We start from the raw sequence: 17,919 nt of genomic DNA, 5'->3' as shown, positions 1-17,919 counted from the left end.
TGCCCTTTAATATATTCCACCTCCTACTTTTCTGTTAGAATTTAATTTTTAACCCAGTCTACAAAGATACATTGAAATTCATCTCCCATTACAGTTTATTTTGCCTTACGTACTTCTGTCACTTCTGCCCTACTAAGTACTTTGAGTGGTGAGAAAAACTGAACTTTGGTCCCACCACATGCGACCATGAGCTGTTGGCACTCAGTGCTAGCCCAAGCCTCACTGAAGGTATGAAAAATTTCAGAGCAGCCCTTGGATAAAAGAGCCACAAAGCTTCTGTGGGAGCCCTCTCCCCCAAGTGGAGCTCTTCGTTACTAATTGGTTTCACCCTCTAAAGAGAAGGCAACTACCTAAATCAGCTCCAAGACAGCAGCTATGGCTGGCTGCCTGTCTTCTGAACTCCAGCCTGAACTTCTCTCCCTTCTCCATCCACTATCCCCCTTGGTGTGGGGAGGGGTTGACCTGCCTTCTTTTTGTTCCTCCCTGGTGATTGGCAGCGGTTTGGGTGGGTCTCCCTGCTCATTTCCAGCTGTGTAGGGCCCAGCCAGGGGGTATCCCCATTCCTTGGCTTACCCTCCACCCAAGCCTTTTCCTTCTTTATGTAAAAACTAGTTGGGCCTAGCATGGTGGCTCACACCTTTAATCCCAGCACTTGAGAGGCAGAGGTAGAAGGATTGCCATGAGTTCCAGGTCAGCCTGGGCTAGGGTGAGACCCTCCCTCAAGAAACCAAAATAAATAAAATAAAACAAGACTGGTTGGAAATGTACACAGAGATATATAGCTCAGGAAAATTACTTTGAGAAAAGAATGTATGAGCCACACATAAAAAAATAAGGAAGCCACTGCAAAAAGTGGAAGTTCTTAAACATTGAGGAAATGTGTTTTAGGTACCGTCATATAATGAAAGGAAAACTTGGCACTTAAGTAACTTCAAGAAGAAATAAATGCTGTTTTAAAACTACAAATGGGCCTGGAGAGATGGCTTAGCGGTTAAGGCATTTGCCTGCAAAGTCAAAGGATCCTGGTTCTATTCTCCAGGACCCATGTAAGCCAGATGTAAAAGGTGGCACATGTATCTGGAGTTCGTTTGCAGTGGCTAGAGGCCCTAGTGTGCCCATTTCTCTCTCTCTCTCTCTCTCTGTCTCTCTCTCTCTCTCTCTCTCTCTCAAATAAATAAATAAAGGGTTAGAAAGATGGCTTAGCAGTTAAGCGCTTGCCTTTGAAGCCTAAAGACCCTGGTTCGAGGCTCAGTTCCCCAGGACCCACGTTAGCCAGATGCACAAGGGGCCACACGTGTCTGGAGTTCGTTCGCAGTGGCTGGAAGCCCTGGCGTGCCCATTCTCTCTCTGTGTCACTCTCAAGTGAATAAATAAAATAATCTTGGGGAGGTACAAGTGAAACACAAACAGTGCTTCAGCTGTTCTTAGAGCGGAAAGCAGCCCCTCCTGCCCCGGGTAGCTCCTCTGCTCCTAGTGTGGAAGCACGTCTGCACAGCCATTAGCATGCTCATGGGTGCATGCACAGTGCCGGCGTTATTGACCAGTCTAAAAACTGAGGACATGTAAATACCCAGTCACTTTTAAAACTGTTTTATTTTTTATGCGTGTGTGTGGTATGTGTGATGTGGTGTGGTTGTGTATGCCTATAGTGTGCAGATGTGTGCACATGCATGGATGTGTGGAGGAGAATGCCGGGTGTCCTCGACATCACTTATCTGCTTGTTTCTTTGTTATGGAGTCACTCACTGGGTGGGGGTGGGACAGGGGACTCAGTCAGATTGGCTGACTAGCAAGCCACAGCCATTCTCCTGTCTCTACTTCCCACTGGACTGGGGTTACAGATGCATGTGGCCATGCCCAGCTCTTTACATTGCTGCTAAGGGTCAAACTTAGTCCTTCTTGGGTCCTCATATTTGAATAGCAAATGTTCTTCTTAACCACCAGCTATCTTCTCCCCAGCCCCACCACCACTTATTTTATAGTTGAAAAATTCTCTGATTCTTCTGGTAGTTCATTTATGGGTACATAGTGATTCTTGCACATGTTGTTTTTCCATCATTGACACTTATCACCTATACTTCCTGTGTAGGACATTTTGCTATACATCAATAGTTACATTTTAATGATTAAAATTTAGCTACGTTTTTGTGACTTGCCGACAGCTGATTCCAGAGTCATTTGCTGGAAGCTTACTTTGCTCGAACATGTAAATGTATTCATTCATGCTCATGAGTGAAATCTTGGGAATTGTGGTCCAGAGAAAATTGGTAAAAATGAATGTTAAATGTTGTTGGCTTTCTGGTTTTGCTTCAACTCCTGTCACTGGTGTACCTCCTGCAGTGGCCTGGCCCTTCACTCCACCATTTAAAATCATATACTGGCCTCAAGGCAAGCTGGCATCCCACTGTTCCCTTTTGGACCTCACAGTTCAGAAAAAAGTGTACAGCAGTTGTATAATGCCTCTCTCTCATTCTCTTCTCTCTCTCTCCGTGTGTGTGTGTGTGTGTGTGTGTGTGTGTGTGTGTGTGTGTAGATGTTACCATCTATGTGTTCGCCTATTGTGTGTCCTTACAGTGCATCCATCTGCAATGACATGCAGGCAGTCTTTGTGGAGTGAAAAAAAAAGAAACTAGTCATTCTCAGGTGACAGGAATAACCCTTGTGGTCCAGATATTGCTTCTCCTAGTAGCCTCTGCCTGCCAGTGTTGTAGATAAAGAGTGCTTTATTTGTTGCAGATCGAATAGGGGTGTTCTCACCTATCCATCCCTGTTCTGTTACTTCCTAATCTGCTAGGCAGCCTTTGCTGGCCATCTCCATTCTACAGAGGAGGCCATTAAGACACGAGGGGTAAAGTAACTTGTAAGGTTACATGGCAGGGGGACAATACTGCCCCTAAGAGTTGGGCTTTGGATCTGTCCATGGCTTGGTACATAGTGTATACTAAATGAATAGTAACTCATACTCATTATCAAGGCTGGACTGTGAGCACCCAGCAGGGCCTTGGGACTTGGTTACATTGCTTGCGCCCACGGGAAGCTGGGGCATCAGTTCTCACATGGCACCGCCATGCGACCTCCTGTTTGGAATATGCAACTGGGGCAGCCTTCCTCCAGCTGATACAGTATTTCTTCACTCCGACTCCTTAAGAACAATTGGCTCTTCAAAACATGTGACTCTTACTAAAAACAAACTGTTGTCCCTACTACCCCCTTGACCAGAAGAGAGGGCTGTAGGGAGGCCGCAGCTGAGCAGAGCATCCCAGATCGGACCCAGGGAGACAGGCTCACCAGTTGATGGGTACGTGTCTGTGGTCGTAATGCCTAGTGGTCCGGGCTGTGGCTCTTCGGCCCACTTTGCTCTTTTCCTTGCTCTCGGTGAGCCTCTTGTTCTCTGGTGTCTTTGTGAAGTTCTTGCTCTTGCACCAACTTGACTTTCACACCGACTCTTTCTAATCTAGCTAGAAAGGAAGAAAAGTAAAAGGGGTGAGGGTCATGCCGCGTGAAGGGGAAAAAGCTCAGAATCAGACTTCAAGGAAAGACTCAAATGCTGACTTCCAAACTTTTGACTCTGCTCTGTTTTTCCTTTCTAATCGTATATTAAGCATCTTAAGTAACTCTTTTAGGCTTTTCTCAAACCCCATGGCAGTCTCTTTCAGAACATCAACTTCTATCTCGTTCTTGCTTAAGTTGCATCTTGGTTCTGTTGGTGGTGACCAGCATGAGCACCGAGTGTCTTGTATGTCCTCTTATTTTCTCCCCAAAAGGAATTCAGCCAGCAGAAGCTGTCGGTGCCCCCCCCCCGCCCCCCGCCATCTATCATTCCCAAGATGATAGTACTGGAGCCAGCTGAGGGGAGGAAAGTCAAGTTGGGAGTGGCAGGATGTGAGACACAGGCACGGGGGGAGCCCAGCAAGTGCAGGCAGAAGAGGAGTCTGCACTGGGGAGACGGTGGGTGCTACAGGAGGATGTGGCAGCTGCTGGCCCTGAGCCTTGGGAAGTCAGCCGAGTCTCCGCTTGAGGGACATTGCTTACGAGGCCTTGCGCAGGCATGCAGGACCACCACAAGGTAGTCAGATCTAGCTGGCTACGTTTGGAACCTTTGCATTTGCTGTGTGGTCCTGCCTCTTTCCTGGGCTGTCTGTCATGGGTGAGCTGTTTCAGCAGTCACTCCACACTGGCCAACCCAAAACAGAGACTGGGAGGAGCCCTTTAGAACACCTGTCATTTCCACATGGTGTAAGAACACCCTCGAAACTGGAGGCTGCAGCCCTGGCCCAGGCTGGCAGAGTAGCTCAAGGTACTGTGGAAATCCGACTTCTGTCTAGAGAGTCTGGGTCTGAGGTAGGATGGTTTATTTCCATTTGTTTAACCTTTAAGCAAGTTTTCTTAAGGCAGCTTTTTCACTAGAAATTATACATGCACATATATCAAAACAATATGTTAATTACTGTTGTCAAAATTTCTGATTGAAGTCAAAGTCTTATAATTGTTGGCAAAGCGATGAGACATTTTATTGAGCTCTTCACGCGTTTCTTCTATCTTGTTTTCTGTTTCAGTTGCTGATATGTGTTCAAGATGAGTGGGATGGGAGAAAACCCCTCTGACCCTTCCAGGGCAGAGACAAGGAAGCGAAAGGAAGGTCCTGACCAGCTTGGACCCAGGTAAGACTCCTGCTGAGAAAAAGAATCCCTGTTATGAATTAAAGCTTTGTGTATGCTTTCTCATTACCTTAGCATTGATTTTATTTCCAAATATTGTTCCTGCCTTTTCTCTTTTAACAGTTCAACTTTTATAAACATGCATGTAGTATCTAAATTTTGAATGTATTATAAGCTAAAGAGTATATTCCTTCTTACAAGCAGAAGAAAGTCTACCATATACTTCCCTTGTATATTTGACACTTACAGTTGCCCATTTATTCTGTCCTCCTTAGTTTTCCACATTTTCTTTTGTGTTAGGTCACAGAATGATATAATAAGTAATTCTTTTTTTTTTTAATTTTTTATTTATTTATTTGAGAGCGGCAGACACAGAGAGAAAGACAGAGGGAGAGAGAGAGAATGGGCGCACCAGGGCTTCCAGCCTCTGCAAACGAACTCCAGACGCGTGCGCCCCCTTGTGCATCTGGCTAACGTGGGACCTGGGGAACCGAGCCTCGAACTGGGGTCCTTAGGCTTCACAGGCAAGCGCTTAACCGCTAAGCCATCTCTCCAGCCCTAATAAGTAATTCTTGTAGGGAGATTTGCTGTTAGTTTTGTACTGGTTCTTACTATTTTCTTGTTTAGTAATGACATGAAATGTTAAATTCATTTGCTTTTAACATGAAAATATTTTGTGGATCTTCAAGGAATACAAACAAGGTGTTTTGTTTGTTTCTTTGGTTGGTTGGTTTTTCAAGGTAGGTTCTCACTGTAGTCCAGGCTGACTTGGAATTCACTATGTACTCTCAGGATGGCCTTGAACTCATAGCAGTCCTCCTATCTCTGCCTCCCAAGTGCTGGTGTTAAAGGTATGTACCATCAGGCCCACTAAAAGCAAGGTTTTTTCTTGCTTTTTTAACATTTCACCTCGTAAGCTGTGTGTGAACATTGTTAGACCCTCCACGCAGGCTAACTGATTTACAATGTGTGTCCTCTTTGAACTAGCAATTCTGCTTCCAGGACTTTTCCTGTGGCACACTTCTTCCTGCACATGCAAAATGATGTAGGTATGAGGTTACTCATTTGCACCATTGTTTAGAATTGTAAAAGATTAGGAAAAACCTGTTTTTGCAGGGAATAGTTTAGTCTGTAGCCTTGAACACAGGAGACCTGTGATAGAGGATGGGGACACTCTTAAAGAAAGAAACCTTGGGCTGGAGAGATGGCTTAGCAGTTAAGCGCTTGCCTGTGAAGCCTAAGGACCCCGGTTCGAGGCTCGATTCCCCAGGACCCACGTTAGCCAGATGCACAAGGGTTGCATGTGTCTGGAATTCATCTGCAGTGGCTGGAGGCCCTGGCGCGCCCATTCTCTCTCTCTCTCTGCCTCTTTCTCTGTCTGTTGCTCTCAAATAAATAAATAAAAATAAACCAAAAAAAAATTAAAAAAAAAAAAAAGAAAGAAACCTTTTAAGAATATATGATACAGGGCTGGAGAGATGGCTTAGCGATTAAGCACTTGCCTGTGAAGCCTAGGGAACCCGGTTCGAGGCTCGATTTCCCCAGGACCCACGTTAGCCAAATGCACAAGGGGGCGCATGTGTCTAGAGTTCATTTACAGTGGCTGGAAGCCCTGATATACTTATTCTGTCTCTATTTCTCTCTCTGTTGCTTTCAAATAAATAAATAAAATAAACAAAAAATATTTTTAAAAAAAGAATATATGATGCAGGGCTAGAAAGATAGCTTAACAATTAAGGCACTTGCCTACAAAGCCAAAGGACCCAGATTTGATTCCCCAGTTCCCATGTTTGCCAGATACACAAGGTGGCACATGTGTCTGGAGTTTGTTTGCAGCTGCTAGAAGCCCTGGTGCACCCATTCTCTCTGTACATCTGTGTATACCCCCCCTCAAGTAAATAAATAGCAATTAAAAAAAAAAGTATAAGATGCAGTACCAAGTGTGGTGGTACACATCTGCAGTCCTATTTGAGTCAGGAGGATTGCCAGTTTAAGACACGCTAGGTTACATAAAGAATTCCAGGCTTGGGCTGGAGAGATGGCTTAGCAGTTAAGTGCTTGCTGTGAAACCTAAGGACCCTGGTTCGAGGCTCGATTCCCCAGGACCCACGTTAGCCAGATATATAAGGGAGCGCACGCATCTAGAGTTCGTTTGCAGTGGCTGGAAGCCCTGGTGCGCCCATACTCTCTCTATATCTGCCTCTTCCTCCCTCCCTCCCTCCCTCCCTCCCTCCCTCCCTCCCTCCCTCTCTCTCTCTCTCTCTGTCACTCTCAAATAAATAAATAAAAAGGAACAAAAAATATTTTAAGAATTTCAAGCTAGCCTGTACTTCATACATAGTAAGTTTATACCTAAAAGAATGAATAAAATTGTGATAGAGAAAATTTAGCAAATGCTTGTGAAGTTCATTGCCATTTGTATGTAAGAAAATGGAAGAAGGAAAGCATGAGCCTGGGCTAGAGTAAGACCCTACCACAAAAAAAAGAAAAAGAAAAATTGGGCCGGGCGTAGTGGCACACACCTTTAATCCCGGCACTTGAGGCTGAGGTAGGAGGATTGCCATGAGTTTGAGACCATCCTGAGACTACATAGTTAATTCCAGGTCAGCCTGAGCCAGAGTGAGACCCTACTTCAAAAAACAAAACAAAACCAAAAAGTTATTTTTAAAGAACATGTAACAAAAAGTAATTCTGTGTATAGGTGACTTTTGTTTGGTGTATTTGTATTAAAACTACTTTAGCTTGTTTATCGTTGTCACAGTAGGTTTTTCAAATGAATAATAAAGACGTGTTTCTTCCTTTTAGCCCCAAAAGGAACACTGAGAAACGTAATCGTGAACAGGAAAATAAATATATAGAAGAACTTGCAGAGCTGATTTTTGCAAATTTTAATGATATAGACAACTTTAACTTCAAACCTGACAAATGTGCAATCTTAAAAGAAACTGTGAAGCAAATCCGCCAGATCAAAGAACAAGGTAAGAGGACCATATAACTGTCTGTGTGTCCATGTGTGAGAAGTCCCTTCAGAGTCTCTTGAATCCATTTCTTATGCCTAAATTATTGATGAGGAAATGATGTCACAGTGCCAGATGACTGCAAGGATCACTTGCAGGGGTTTATAAATAGGCTTTATATAAAATTCAGCCATTCCCTGAAGACTGAGAGACGGGGCTGAGGCCGGGTGGTGACACTCTTCATCTGGGTAAACTCAGCCTGGTGCCCCTGGCTCTCTTCTCCCCGCGCCACTCGGAGTTTTCTCAGCTTGCGCAGCAAGTGACTGGCATGATTGGCAAGCGATGGGCTAGTCTGAGATGTCTTCCTGCAGCAAGGAGGCAAAACACCTCCTGTTTCAGCCAGTCAGCGTGTTTGATTGAGTCTCAGTCCCCTGGTCACGCCGCTGGATGAGGGTCTCACATCCGGAGTGACGAGAGCTCTGAATGCCTCTAATCGCTAGTAGAAATTCTTTTGTGAAGTCAGAACACACAGAAGACAGCTTTCATCCTCTGTGTTTTTTTTTTTTCTCCTGAAATCATTTTATTCTCCTTTGATATTTTTGCCTACAGAAAATATGTTTTTTAAGAACACATTGAACTTCATGGTGCCAAAATTAAGTCTTTGGGGGGCATGTGTGAACAGCGCCTTGTTGCTTAGGGCTGACACATGCTCTTAAGTGTCCACATTTGCTTTCCTCCAGGGCCAGGGAGATGATTAATTGTCTCTCATAATACTTTTGATGCATCTTCTTAAAATTTATAGTTTACAATGTGCTCTTTCTTTCTTTCTTTTTTGGTTTTTCGAGCTAGAGTCTCACTCTGGCCCTCGCTGACCTGGAATTCACTATGGTGTCTCAGGGTGGCCTTGAACTCACAGTGATCCCCCTACCTCTGCCTCACGAGTGCTAGGATTAAAGGTGTGCACCACCAGGCCTGGCTCTAGTTGTGCCAATTTATATAATATCCAAAAATGGAAGATTCTAGAAAAATAATGTGATTTTAGAGCCTCAAACAATGTTTGTGTCTATGAATCATAAAATCTCACCTATTAGCATGCTATCACCATGGCATTTTCCATTTTCATTTATACACTATTGAACTCAGTTTTATATAGAACAGTTTTACAAGTATAGTTCTGTCTTCTGGGGACTTAGAAATATTCATACAGTGCATGTAGAACAGTTTCTCATACCAGCCCACTCTGAAGTTGGTCTTGATTTCCTGGTTTTCATCATCAAAAATTGCCATGTCAGCCTCACCCCAGCCAAGGGCTCTCACAAGCCTGCCACAGTTCACCTTCATCTTTCTTGTGTCGTTGGGGTTCACCAAAACCTCAGGTTTCATTTCAATTGGGTACCTTTTTCTTTTCTTTTTATGAGAGAGAGAGAAAATTGGCATGCCCGTGCCTCCAGCCAACTGCATCTGAGCTCGACATGTGCGCCACCTTGTATGTATGTGCGGCCGTCTCTGCTTGCGTCACCTCATGTGTCTGCCTTACATGGGATCTGGAGAGTCAAGCATGGTTCCTCAGGCAAGCGCCTTAAACCACTAAGCCATCTCTCCAGCCCCTTTTTTCATTTTTGATATTAGCAAATGGATCAGACAGTATTCCTAGAACTCAGTATAAATGGTTGGGTGACGTTGTCCAGTGCGTTTTGAGTTTCATGGTTTTGGTGACTGACCTCACTGCAATGGAAAATTAAGCTTCTTCGGGTTTCCAAGGATTTTCAGCGATGTGGCACATTGCTTGTTAGTTAGTACTTTTGTGTTTTAAACCAACCACACATGTATTTTAACCACCAGGAAGGTCTTGCACAACCTTGGTAATTCCCCCTTCAAACCATAAAACATGTTAAGCTGTGTCACGTTGGGCCTGTGGCATGCTGTAAGTACAGTGCTAATCATGTGCACACGACACAGCCACCCAAGAAGAGGCAGCAGGAAACATGCTGTCACGCCGGGTGCATTTGAACAGCAGTGTTGTGAAAAGGAGAGCAAACGTTTAATACCAAAAACACAAACTAATATTTTAAGAGCATTCCTTTATAAGAGTAGAATCCCATCTGACAGAACTAGATATGCATCCTAAGAAAATTATTTCTGCTGTCCGAGAGGCTGTTCGTGCAGGTTGAGCTCCAGCCACAGCTGGGGCACAAGGGTGCTAAGGAGATGAAAATCAGTGTCAGCACAGCAGGCAAGTCCCTGTCACAGGGAATGTTTGGTGGGGAATGGCTTTCTGTTCCACGTTAAGCAGAAAGGTGTGTGTGTGTGTGTGTGTGTGTGTGTGTGTGTGTGTGTGTCTAAACTCACCTGTGCTAAGATCTTCAGACAATGACCTTGACCTTTAGATGGAAAGCAAAAGAAAAGAGGTTGAAGGGTGTTTATCAACATCTGCCCCCCAGAGTGGTTTAAAGAAAGTGAAATTTAGGGGAGCAAAGAGCTTTCCATCAGTCAGATCTTTGGGGGCCAGTTTGATTTCTCTCTGTTGCTGATAGCCAGCCCAAGTTTAAAAGTACTACATTAGCTGAGTGTGGTGGTCCATGCCTTTAATCCCAGAGGTAGGAAGATCACTGTGAGTTCAAGGCCACTCTAAGAATACTAGTGAATTCCAGGTCAGCCTGGGCTAGCATGAAACCCTACCTCAAAAAACTTACTAAATAAATAAATAGCACTACATGTCAGCATGAGCTTGCTCCCTCACGATCTCCCCTGCCCTAAACTATCCCTCCTGTGAAGCAGCATAAATAAAATCCAGCTACCATCTTTCTACTATTATCCAAACACAATTTATAGTTCAGTCTCACTTATCAGCCTGAATACAATTAATCAAAGCATTCAGCAGGCCATGCCCATTATATACCAGGTCTGCATGTTTGACCCAGAGAAGGTAAGCTCAGTGGCATGAGATGCCATACAAAAGAATGCTAACAAGGGGCTGGAAAGGTGGCTTAGCAGTCAAGGTGCTTGCCTAAAAAGCCAAAGGTCCCAGGTTTGATCCCCCAGGACCCACATAATCTAAGCCATACATCTGGAGTTTGTTTGCAGCAACTGGAGGCCCCAACATGCCCATTCATTCATTCTCATTCCCCCCTCACCTCTCTCCTCCCTTCTTTCTCTAAAATAAATAAAACTTAAAAACTGCTAACAAGGCTGGAGAGCTGAGCTTGGCTTTGTGCAAGCTTTTGCATTCAAAAGCTGCCGGGTCAGCCTAGCATCACAGGCTCTTTCTCTCAGCTCAGCTCCCTCATCAGCTGCTTCTTAACTTTAAAGCAGAAGAGGGAGGAAAGGCATTTGAAAATTACCTAAAGGACAGAAATTGGAGTGGACTTACCAGCTGTTGAATTCAGTGAGCCTTGTCAGTGCACATATAGCACTTTCTGGTCATCAAGTTGCACTCTGGAAGTCCTTGAGAAAGAGCAGGTAAGCCCACAAGGGCGTGAGGCTACTGGGGTGGCCACCATTAAATGTAGAATTAATTCTATTGGTTTCAGTGGTTTTCTGTTCACCACAGTGATTAACGAAGGCTGTAACTTAGTAATTAAGGTAGCTTTTCCATTGTGATGAACTAAATTCTTGTTGAGGGATTTTTTTTAAATTTTTATTAACATTTTCCATGATTACAAAATATATCCCATGGCAATTCCCTCCCTCCCCACCCCCACACTTTCCCATTTGAAATTCCATTCTCCATCATATTGCCTCCCCATTACAATCATTGTAATTACATATATACAATATCAATCTATTAAGTATCCTCCTCCCTTCCTTTCTCTTCCCTTTATGTCTCCTTTTCAACTTACTGGCCTCTGCTACTAAGTATTTTCATTCTCACGCAGAAGCCCAATCATCTGTAGCTAGGATCCACATATGAGGGAGAACATGTGGTGCTTGGCTTTCTGGGCCTGGATTTTTTTTAATATGATGTATATATGTATGTAATATATATTTGTAGAGAGAGGGAGAAAGAGAAAGGGCATACCAGGGCCTCACTTATTTATGAGAGAAAGGGGAACAGACAGACACAGAGAGAAAAAATAGGTGTTCCCGGGCCTCCAGCCACTGCAAACGAAGTTGAGACGCATGTGCCACTTTGTGCATCTGGCTAACATGGGTCCTGGGGAATTAAACCAAGGTTCTTAGGCTTTGCAGGCAAATGCCTTAACCATGAAGCCATCCTTCCAGCCCAGGATATATTTTTTGTTTGTTTGTTTTGTTTTTTGGATTTTTTTTTTGTTTTTTGGGTGTTTTCTTGTTTTTTTTTTTTAATGCCTGTTGTGGCTCTTTGTGCCAGGCACTTTTTGAAGTACTGAGGCTTGTTAACCTTTTTAATACTCAAAACATGATGCAGAATAAATATACTGTCTTCTCCTTTTCCAGCTGGGTAACCTGAAACACAGATGGTTCTCTAGGGGAACAGAACAGATAGAATGGCTTTGTATTATAAAGGGGATTATTGGATTAGTTTACAAGATTCAGGCTGGCCGTCCAGCAGTCGCTGTCTGTTAGCTAGAGAGTTGAAGAACTCACTTGCTGCTCAGTCCATGAGGCTGGCCGCAGGCTCGGTTCCAGTGTCCCATCGGACAGCCAGTGGTAGGCGACATCCACGAGCACCTTGTGAGGAGGCCACACAAAAGACAACTACTGTGACATTCTCTGATCACACAGTCCCCCACCAGAAGGGCCACCCACCTTGGAGGAAGGACTTCGTCCTCAGTTAGTCCTTCCTGGAAACACCCTCACAGACCTGCCCACAAGGCACCCGCTCAGGAGCTTCCTAGTCTGATTGTGTTGGCAGCAGCACATTTGGCAAAGTCACATACACAAAGGGAAGGCAAAACCTAAGTCCAGGCAGCTTGACCCAGAACACTGGATACTTGGTGCTGAAGTATGAAGGTACTTGGTATCTAGTATGATGGTGGTGATGTTTAAATGTGCTTAAAATGTTAAAACTTCTGCCTTCGGAAACTTAGGAACAGCCATCCTGAGTAGCACCTACCCCTCTTCCTTAGCCCAGGACGCAATTGTTGTTTCTACTCCAGAGAAGAGTCATAAATTGTATGAGAAATACAAGTGCTTGGATTTTGTTTATTACTGTTTTATCATTATTTATTCGTGTGTGTGTGCACACATGTGCATGAGCCATGTTGCATGCGTGGAGGTCAGAGGAGAACTTGCCTGCCCTCATTTGAGGCAGGGTTTCTCACCCTGGATTCTCCCCACTGTTCTTCGCTGTGCTCCCGTGAGCTTCCAGGAAATTTTCCTGTCTCCACCTCCCATCTTCCTGTCTACGTCAGCATGCTGGGGTTACAGAATCTCCCTCCCCCCCCCCCCCCCCCCCCCCGAGCATCTGGCTTCTTACGTGGGGTCTAAGGACCAAACTTGGATACTCCAGCTTGCGTGGCAAGGGTTTTACCCACTGAATGGCTGCCACAGTCCCTCTGATTTTGGACCATGTCCATTTTCACTTGCTTTAGCTAGAAACAAATATTTCTATAGAAAATAAATGGTAATTCCTATTTTGTTATAAACTTCTTTTTTGAAAGTGTAAAATGACTGAAAGGTTTGGGACTTTTAAAGTTAAATACATGTCTACTGCCTTGTTTAAAATAAACCTCTTCTGTTACTCCAAAGTACCACATTTCTTCTTTTCTTCTAAAATAATTAAAGTGAAATTTCTTATTTGGAAAAGTTTATTGAAGCCAATGGGTGTAATGTATAATCCCAGCATCTCGGAGGACAGGCAAACAATCAGGAGTGCGTGATCATCTTAGTATCACACTGGAAGGGAAATATTAGTGAACTGATGTAGAAATTGATGAACTAACTGAATTGGCCAAAACATCGAAGAAATTGTAGTAGAAATGACCTTACAAGCATAATGTGGACCCTACTGAAATTCTGCTTTTCTTTCCAATTCTATCTCCTCCCACCTCCATGTCAAATGCAGAAAGTTCTTAGTGTGGCTGTTCATCACCATAGCTGTCACCAAATAGAGGAAGCAGAAGGGCTGTGGTAACAAGCCCCACTCAGCAGTGGGACTATCTACACATCAGGTTTTAGGTGGGTGGCATCCAGTCATTGCTTATGGTGGTACATTAGACCTCATTTTCAGAATGGACATGATACTGGTAATGACATATGTTTAAACTTTTTTAAAGAACAGAAATCCATGCCGGGTTTGGTGGCGCATGCCTTTAATCCCAGCACTTAGGAGGCAGAGGTAAGAGGACTGGCATGAGTTTGAGGCCACCCTGGCCCTACATAGTGAATTCCAGGTCAGCCTGGGCTAGAGTGAGACCCTACCTCAAAAAATGAAAAACAAAACAAAACAAAAAAACAGAAATCCCTTATATATTATGCTTTTTTTTTTTTTTTTACTTTTAATTTAATGTATTTATTTATTGGAGAGAAAGAGGCAGATAAAGAGAATGGCTATGCCAGGGCCTCCAGCCACTGCAAACGAACTCCAGACATATGTGCCCCCTTGTGCTTAATTAAGTACTGGGGAATTGAACCTGGGTCCTTAGGCTTTATAGGCAAGTGTCTTAACTACGAAGCCATCTCTGCAGCTCTTATTACATTATTAAATTTTTACTGCCAGCTTCTTTTTTATCCTACCTACTCCTGAAGGTGCTAGTGGTCTTTCTAATTGGCCAAAGTCAGTCAAGTGTCAACCTGGACCAAGAGAGAAATCCAGTGCATGCCCCAAATCCAGTTGGAAGCTAGATTAAAATGAGCCCATCAACAGAAGGGTCTTTGTTGAAAATCAGATGCACCAAGTATTTCTCGTTACCAGACCATGTGCAGTAATGTTGCTATCTCCAGGCCTTTATTTCCAGATCTGTTAAAGGGATAATAATGCCTTGTACAAAGGTGTTAGAAAGAGTGGGTAAGAGGCTTTCCCTGGCACATGGGAAGATTCCATAACCAGTGGCTTCACTACACTTATGATGGTCTCTGTTGTCTATACTTGGAGGTGACACATGGTATGTCTATATTTTCTCTCTGAAGCATCCATATTAATGAGCAAAGAAATCATTTTTAATGTTTTTCTGTTGTAATTTTGTCTTAACATTCTTATAATCTTATCTTAATATAGAAATGAGTAAATAGAAGCTATCCATCCACTGTTCAGTCAGTAGTAGAAACCAGAACCCTATTGCTTGGTGTCAGTACCTTGACCCCTTCCCAGCATCTTTGTGACTGCTGCTGCACCCTACCTCCTGCTTGTCCATCTTACCTGGGGTGACAGTCACAAGGATTTGCTTTAGGGGGAACTAAACAGAGCAAGAATTTTGGCAGTTTTCATTTTCCTAGTGTTAGCACAGGAAGCAGTCTGACCCCCATTCACCTTTAAGGTAGGAACTGCTGTATGTTTCATGCCTCCAGAAAGAAACTAGATATTTTTTGATAATATAACTATGATCACCAGTCTGTTTTTGATATTGCCATTTTTAATTAAGATAAAATATTTGTCATTGAATTGCACATAATTCACCTTCCCACATTTCTATGTGAATCAGTGATCTATATTATTTATGGAGTCCTCAAAATTTGTGAGTAGGGGTAGAATTCCTATTCTTCTTTATAGAACCCTCATTTTGTTTTATTTCTTAAGCACATGGAAGGTTGTTTTGGTTTATCAGCTTTCAGATGAAGATGTGTATCATTTAATGTGTCCTAATGCTTTAGGGTTTTAACAGTTTACAACATGAACTCTTAATTCAAGACTTGAGCTGGCTGTCATACTCTACTAAAAAGTAGACTTCCCTTATTTTTTATTATTTTTTATTATTTATTTATTTTATTTTATTTTTTTATTTTATTTATTATTTATTTTTATTATTTATTATTTTTCCCTTATTTTCTTGATTATCGTCTACTGGTATTAATTAATTAATTAATTTTGACATTGTATGAGTATGAAACTATCATAATGAAACGTATTTGGTATAAGTAACAGGCTAATAAAAATATGAAAAAGAAATTTGATACCCCATTGTATATATTGATTTCATCATGAGAAGACATTAATTTGCTTAATTTTTTATTGAGTAAATACTATATGTAAGGGATGCTACTCCCTGAGGAGCATCCAGTGGTAGGAAAGTATGTGACTTTTTTCTTTTGAGGTTCATTCATTTTGGGGAAAACCAGCTCATAAACAGCTCCCTGTAGGACCATCAGGGACAGCAAGGGTGAGTGTGAGTAACGAACCAGGTACAGCCTTCCAGAACAACCATTTGAACCAGGCATTTTGCACAACAATGGTTTTTACAAGTAGGAAGTGGGAGCCGGGCATTCCCACCGAGGCAGGTAAGAGCCTGAGTGAGGCTCAGGAGTGCCTGATGGCGCGTTGAGGTTGCCGGTCAGATGGATGGCCTGCCGATGGGGGCCATGGAGCCGGGTACACAGTGTAGTGATCCGCACTGAAACTTGGAGAAGGTGACAATGACAAACCGGACCTCTAGCCATCTTCAGCAGCGCTGGCTTGTGGCACTTCCATGGGCTCTGGACATTTGAGCCTGCTAGGAATAGGAAACATTCAGGGGCTTTTGAATACTATTGATTCCACAGTATGAGGGTACATGACTAATGCAGCAAGAAAAAAATGCACTCAAAACAAATGTTAGTGCCCATAAAATGTGTCATTTGCCTATAATAGATAGTAAATGTAGCCAGGCATGGTGGTGCACGCCTTTAATCCCAGTACTCAGGGGGCAGAGGTAGGAGTTTTGCCATGAGTTCAAGGCCACCCTGAGACTACATAGTGAATTCCAGGTCAGCCTGGACTAGTGTGAGACCCTACCTCGAGAAACCAAAATAAATCAATAAATAATAAATGTGTGTCGAGTGTGGTGACACATGTCTTTAATCCCAGCACTTGGGAGGCTGAAATAGGATCACTGTGAGGTAAAGGCTACCCTGAGATTACATAGTAAATTCTAGCCCAGCTTGGACTAGAGTGAGACCCTACCTCAAAAAGCCAAAAAATTTTTTAAAAAAAGAGTTGTAAATGCTGTTTTATAAAAACCTTTCAAGCCAGACATGATGATACAGCCCTGTAGTACCAGCTTATAAGGCAAACTGAGACAAGAAAATGCCAAGGCCAGCATAGGCTACGCACATAGCAAGATACTGTCTAAAGAACAATGATGATAAAAATCACTTTTTAAAATATTTCATTTACGGGCTGGAGAGATGGCTTAGTGGTTAAGCGCTTGCCTGTGAAGCCTAAGGACCCGGTTCAAGGCTCAATTCCCCAGGACCCACGTTAGCCAAATGCACAAGGGGGCACACGCATCTGGAGTTCGTTTGCAGTGGCTGGAAGCCCTGGCGCGCCCACTCTCCTCTCTCTCTCTCTGCCTCTTTCTCTCTCTGTCTGTCGCTCTCAAATAAATAAATAAAAATAAAACAAAACAATTTAAAAAAATATTTCATTTACTTATTTGCAAAGAGAGAGAGAGAGAGAATGATGAGCATACCAGGACCTCCTGCCCTTGCAAATGAATTCCAGATGTATGTGCCACTTTGTGCATTTGGCTTTTTATGTGGATACTGGGGAATTGAACCCAGGCTGTCAGACTTTACAAGCAAGCACCTTTAACTGCAGAGTCCAATAACCACTTTTTATTCCTAACTTGTTACATAGATTTGGAAGGATCCGGAGGACGTTGTGGGAGGGACGGGTGGAAATGAAAGATATTGTAAGGGAAACCCACAAGAACAGACCAAGAGTGAGCTGACAGAGCAGAGAGAGGCCAACATGCTTGCAGGCAAGCGCTCATGTGTGGGTGCAGACAGACATGTTTAAATTTTTAAGAAATTCTCAGTTCTTTCTTTCTTTTATTTATTTTGAGGTAGGGTCTCCTTCTAGCCCTGGAATTCACTATGCAGTCTTGGGCTGCCTCCCCAGTGCTGAGATTAAAGGCATGCACCACCACACTCAGTTTTTACTCTTGATTTATCTAATAACATGGAGTTATATGTAATAGCTTTGGGTGTATTTGCAGAGAAGAGCCTTGGAGATCAGCCCCCTTGGTGTCAGCCTTTACCTCAGTTCTAAGCTCTCCCCCTCCAAGACACATAGCTTTACAAAGAGTGTTTCCTCGCTGCTCAGCCCTCCACTGCCCATCAAGAGTCTGAATCAGAGCCGGGCGTGGTGGTGCACGCCTTTAATCCCAGCACTCGGGAGGCAGAGGTAGGAGGATCGCCGTGAGTTCGAGGCCACCCTGAGACTACATAGTGAATTCCAGGTCAGCCTG

The 17,919-nt window shown here is 43.4% G+C and overlaps 1 protein-coding gene across 4 annotated transcripts in view; it reads left to right on the top strand.

Annotated features, from left to right (window-relative positions):
* The window catches only part of Ncoa2 (nuclear receptor coactivator 2), a 319,923-nt gene that overhangs the window by 206,408 nt on the left and 95,596 nt on the right, over positions 1-17,919 (top strand). For all 4 annotated transcript variants that reach the window (XM_045142549.1, XM_004653297.2, XM_045142547.1 and 1 more), the window contains 2 exons: positions 4,557-4,661; positions 7,464-7,636. In XM_045142549.1, coding sequence (XP_044998484.1) covers positions 4,576-4,661; positions 7,464-7,636 — 259 coding nt within the window. In that variant the 5' untranslated portion in view covers positions 4,557-4,575. The remainder of the gene's footprint in view (positions 1-4,556; positions 4,662-7,463; positions 7,637-17,919) is intronic.

This window comes from Jaculus jaculus, chromosome 2 (assembly GCF_020740685.1).
Source record: "Jaculus jaculus isolate mJacJac1 chromosome 2, mJacJac1.mat.Y.cur, whole genome shotgun sequence".
Taxonomy (NCBI): Eukaryota; Metazoa; Chordata; class Mammalia; order Rodentia; family Dipodidae; genus Jaculus; species Jaculus jaculus.
This window is presented reverse-complemented; position numbering and strand designations above follow the sequence as displayed.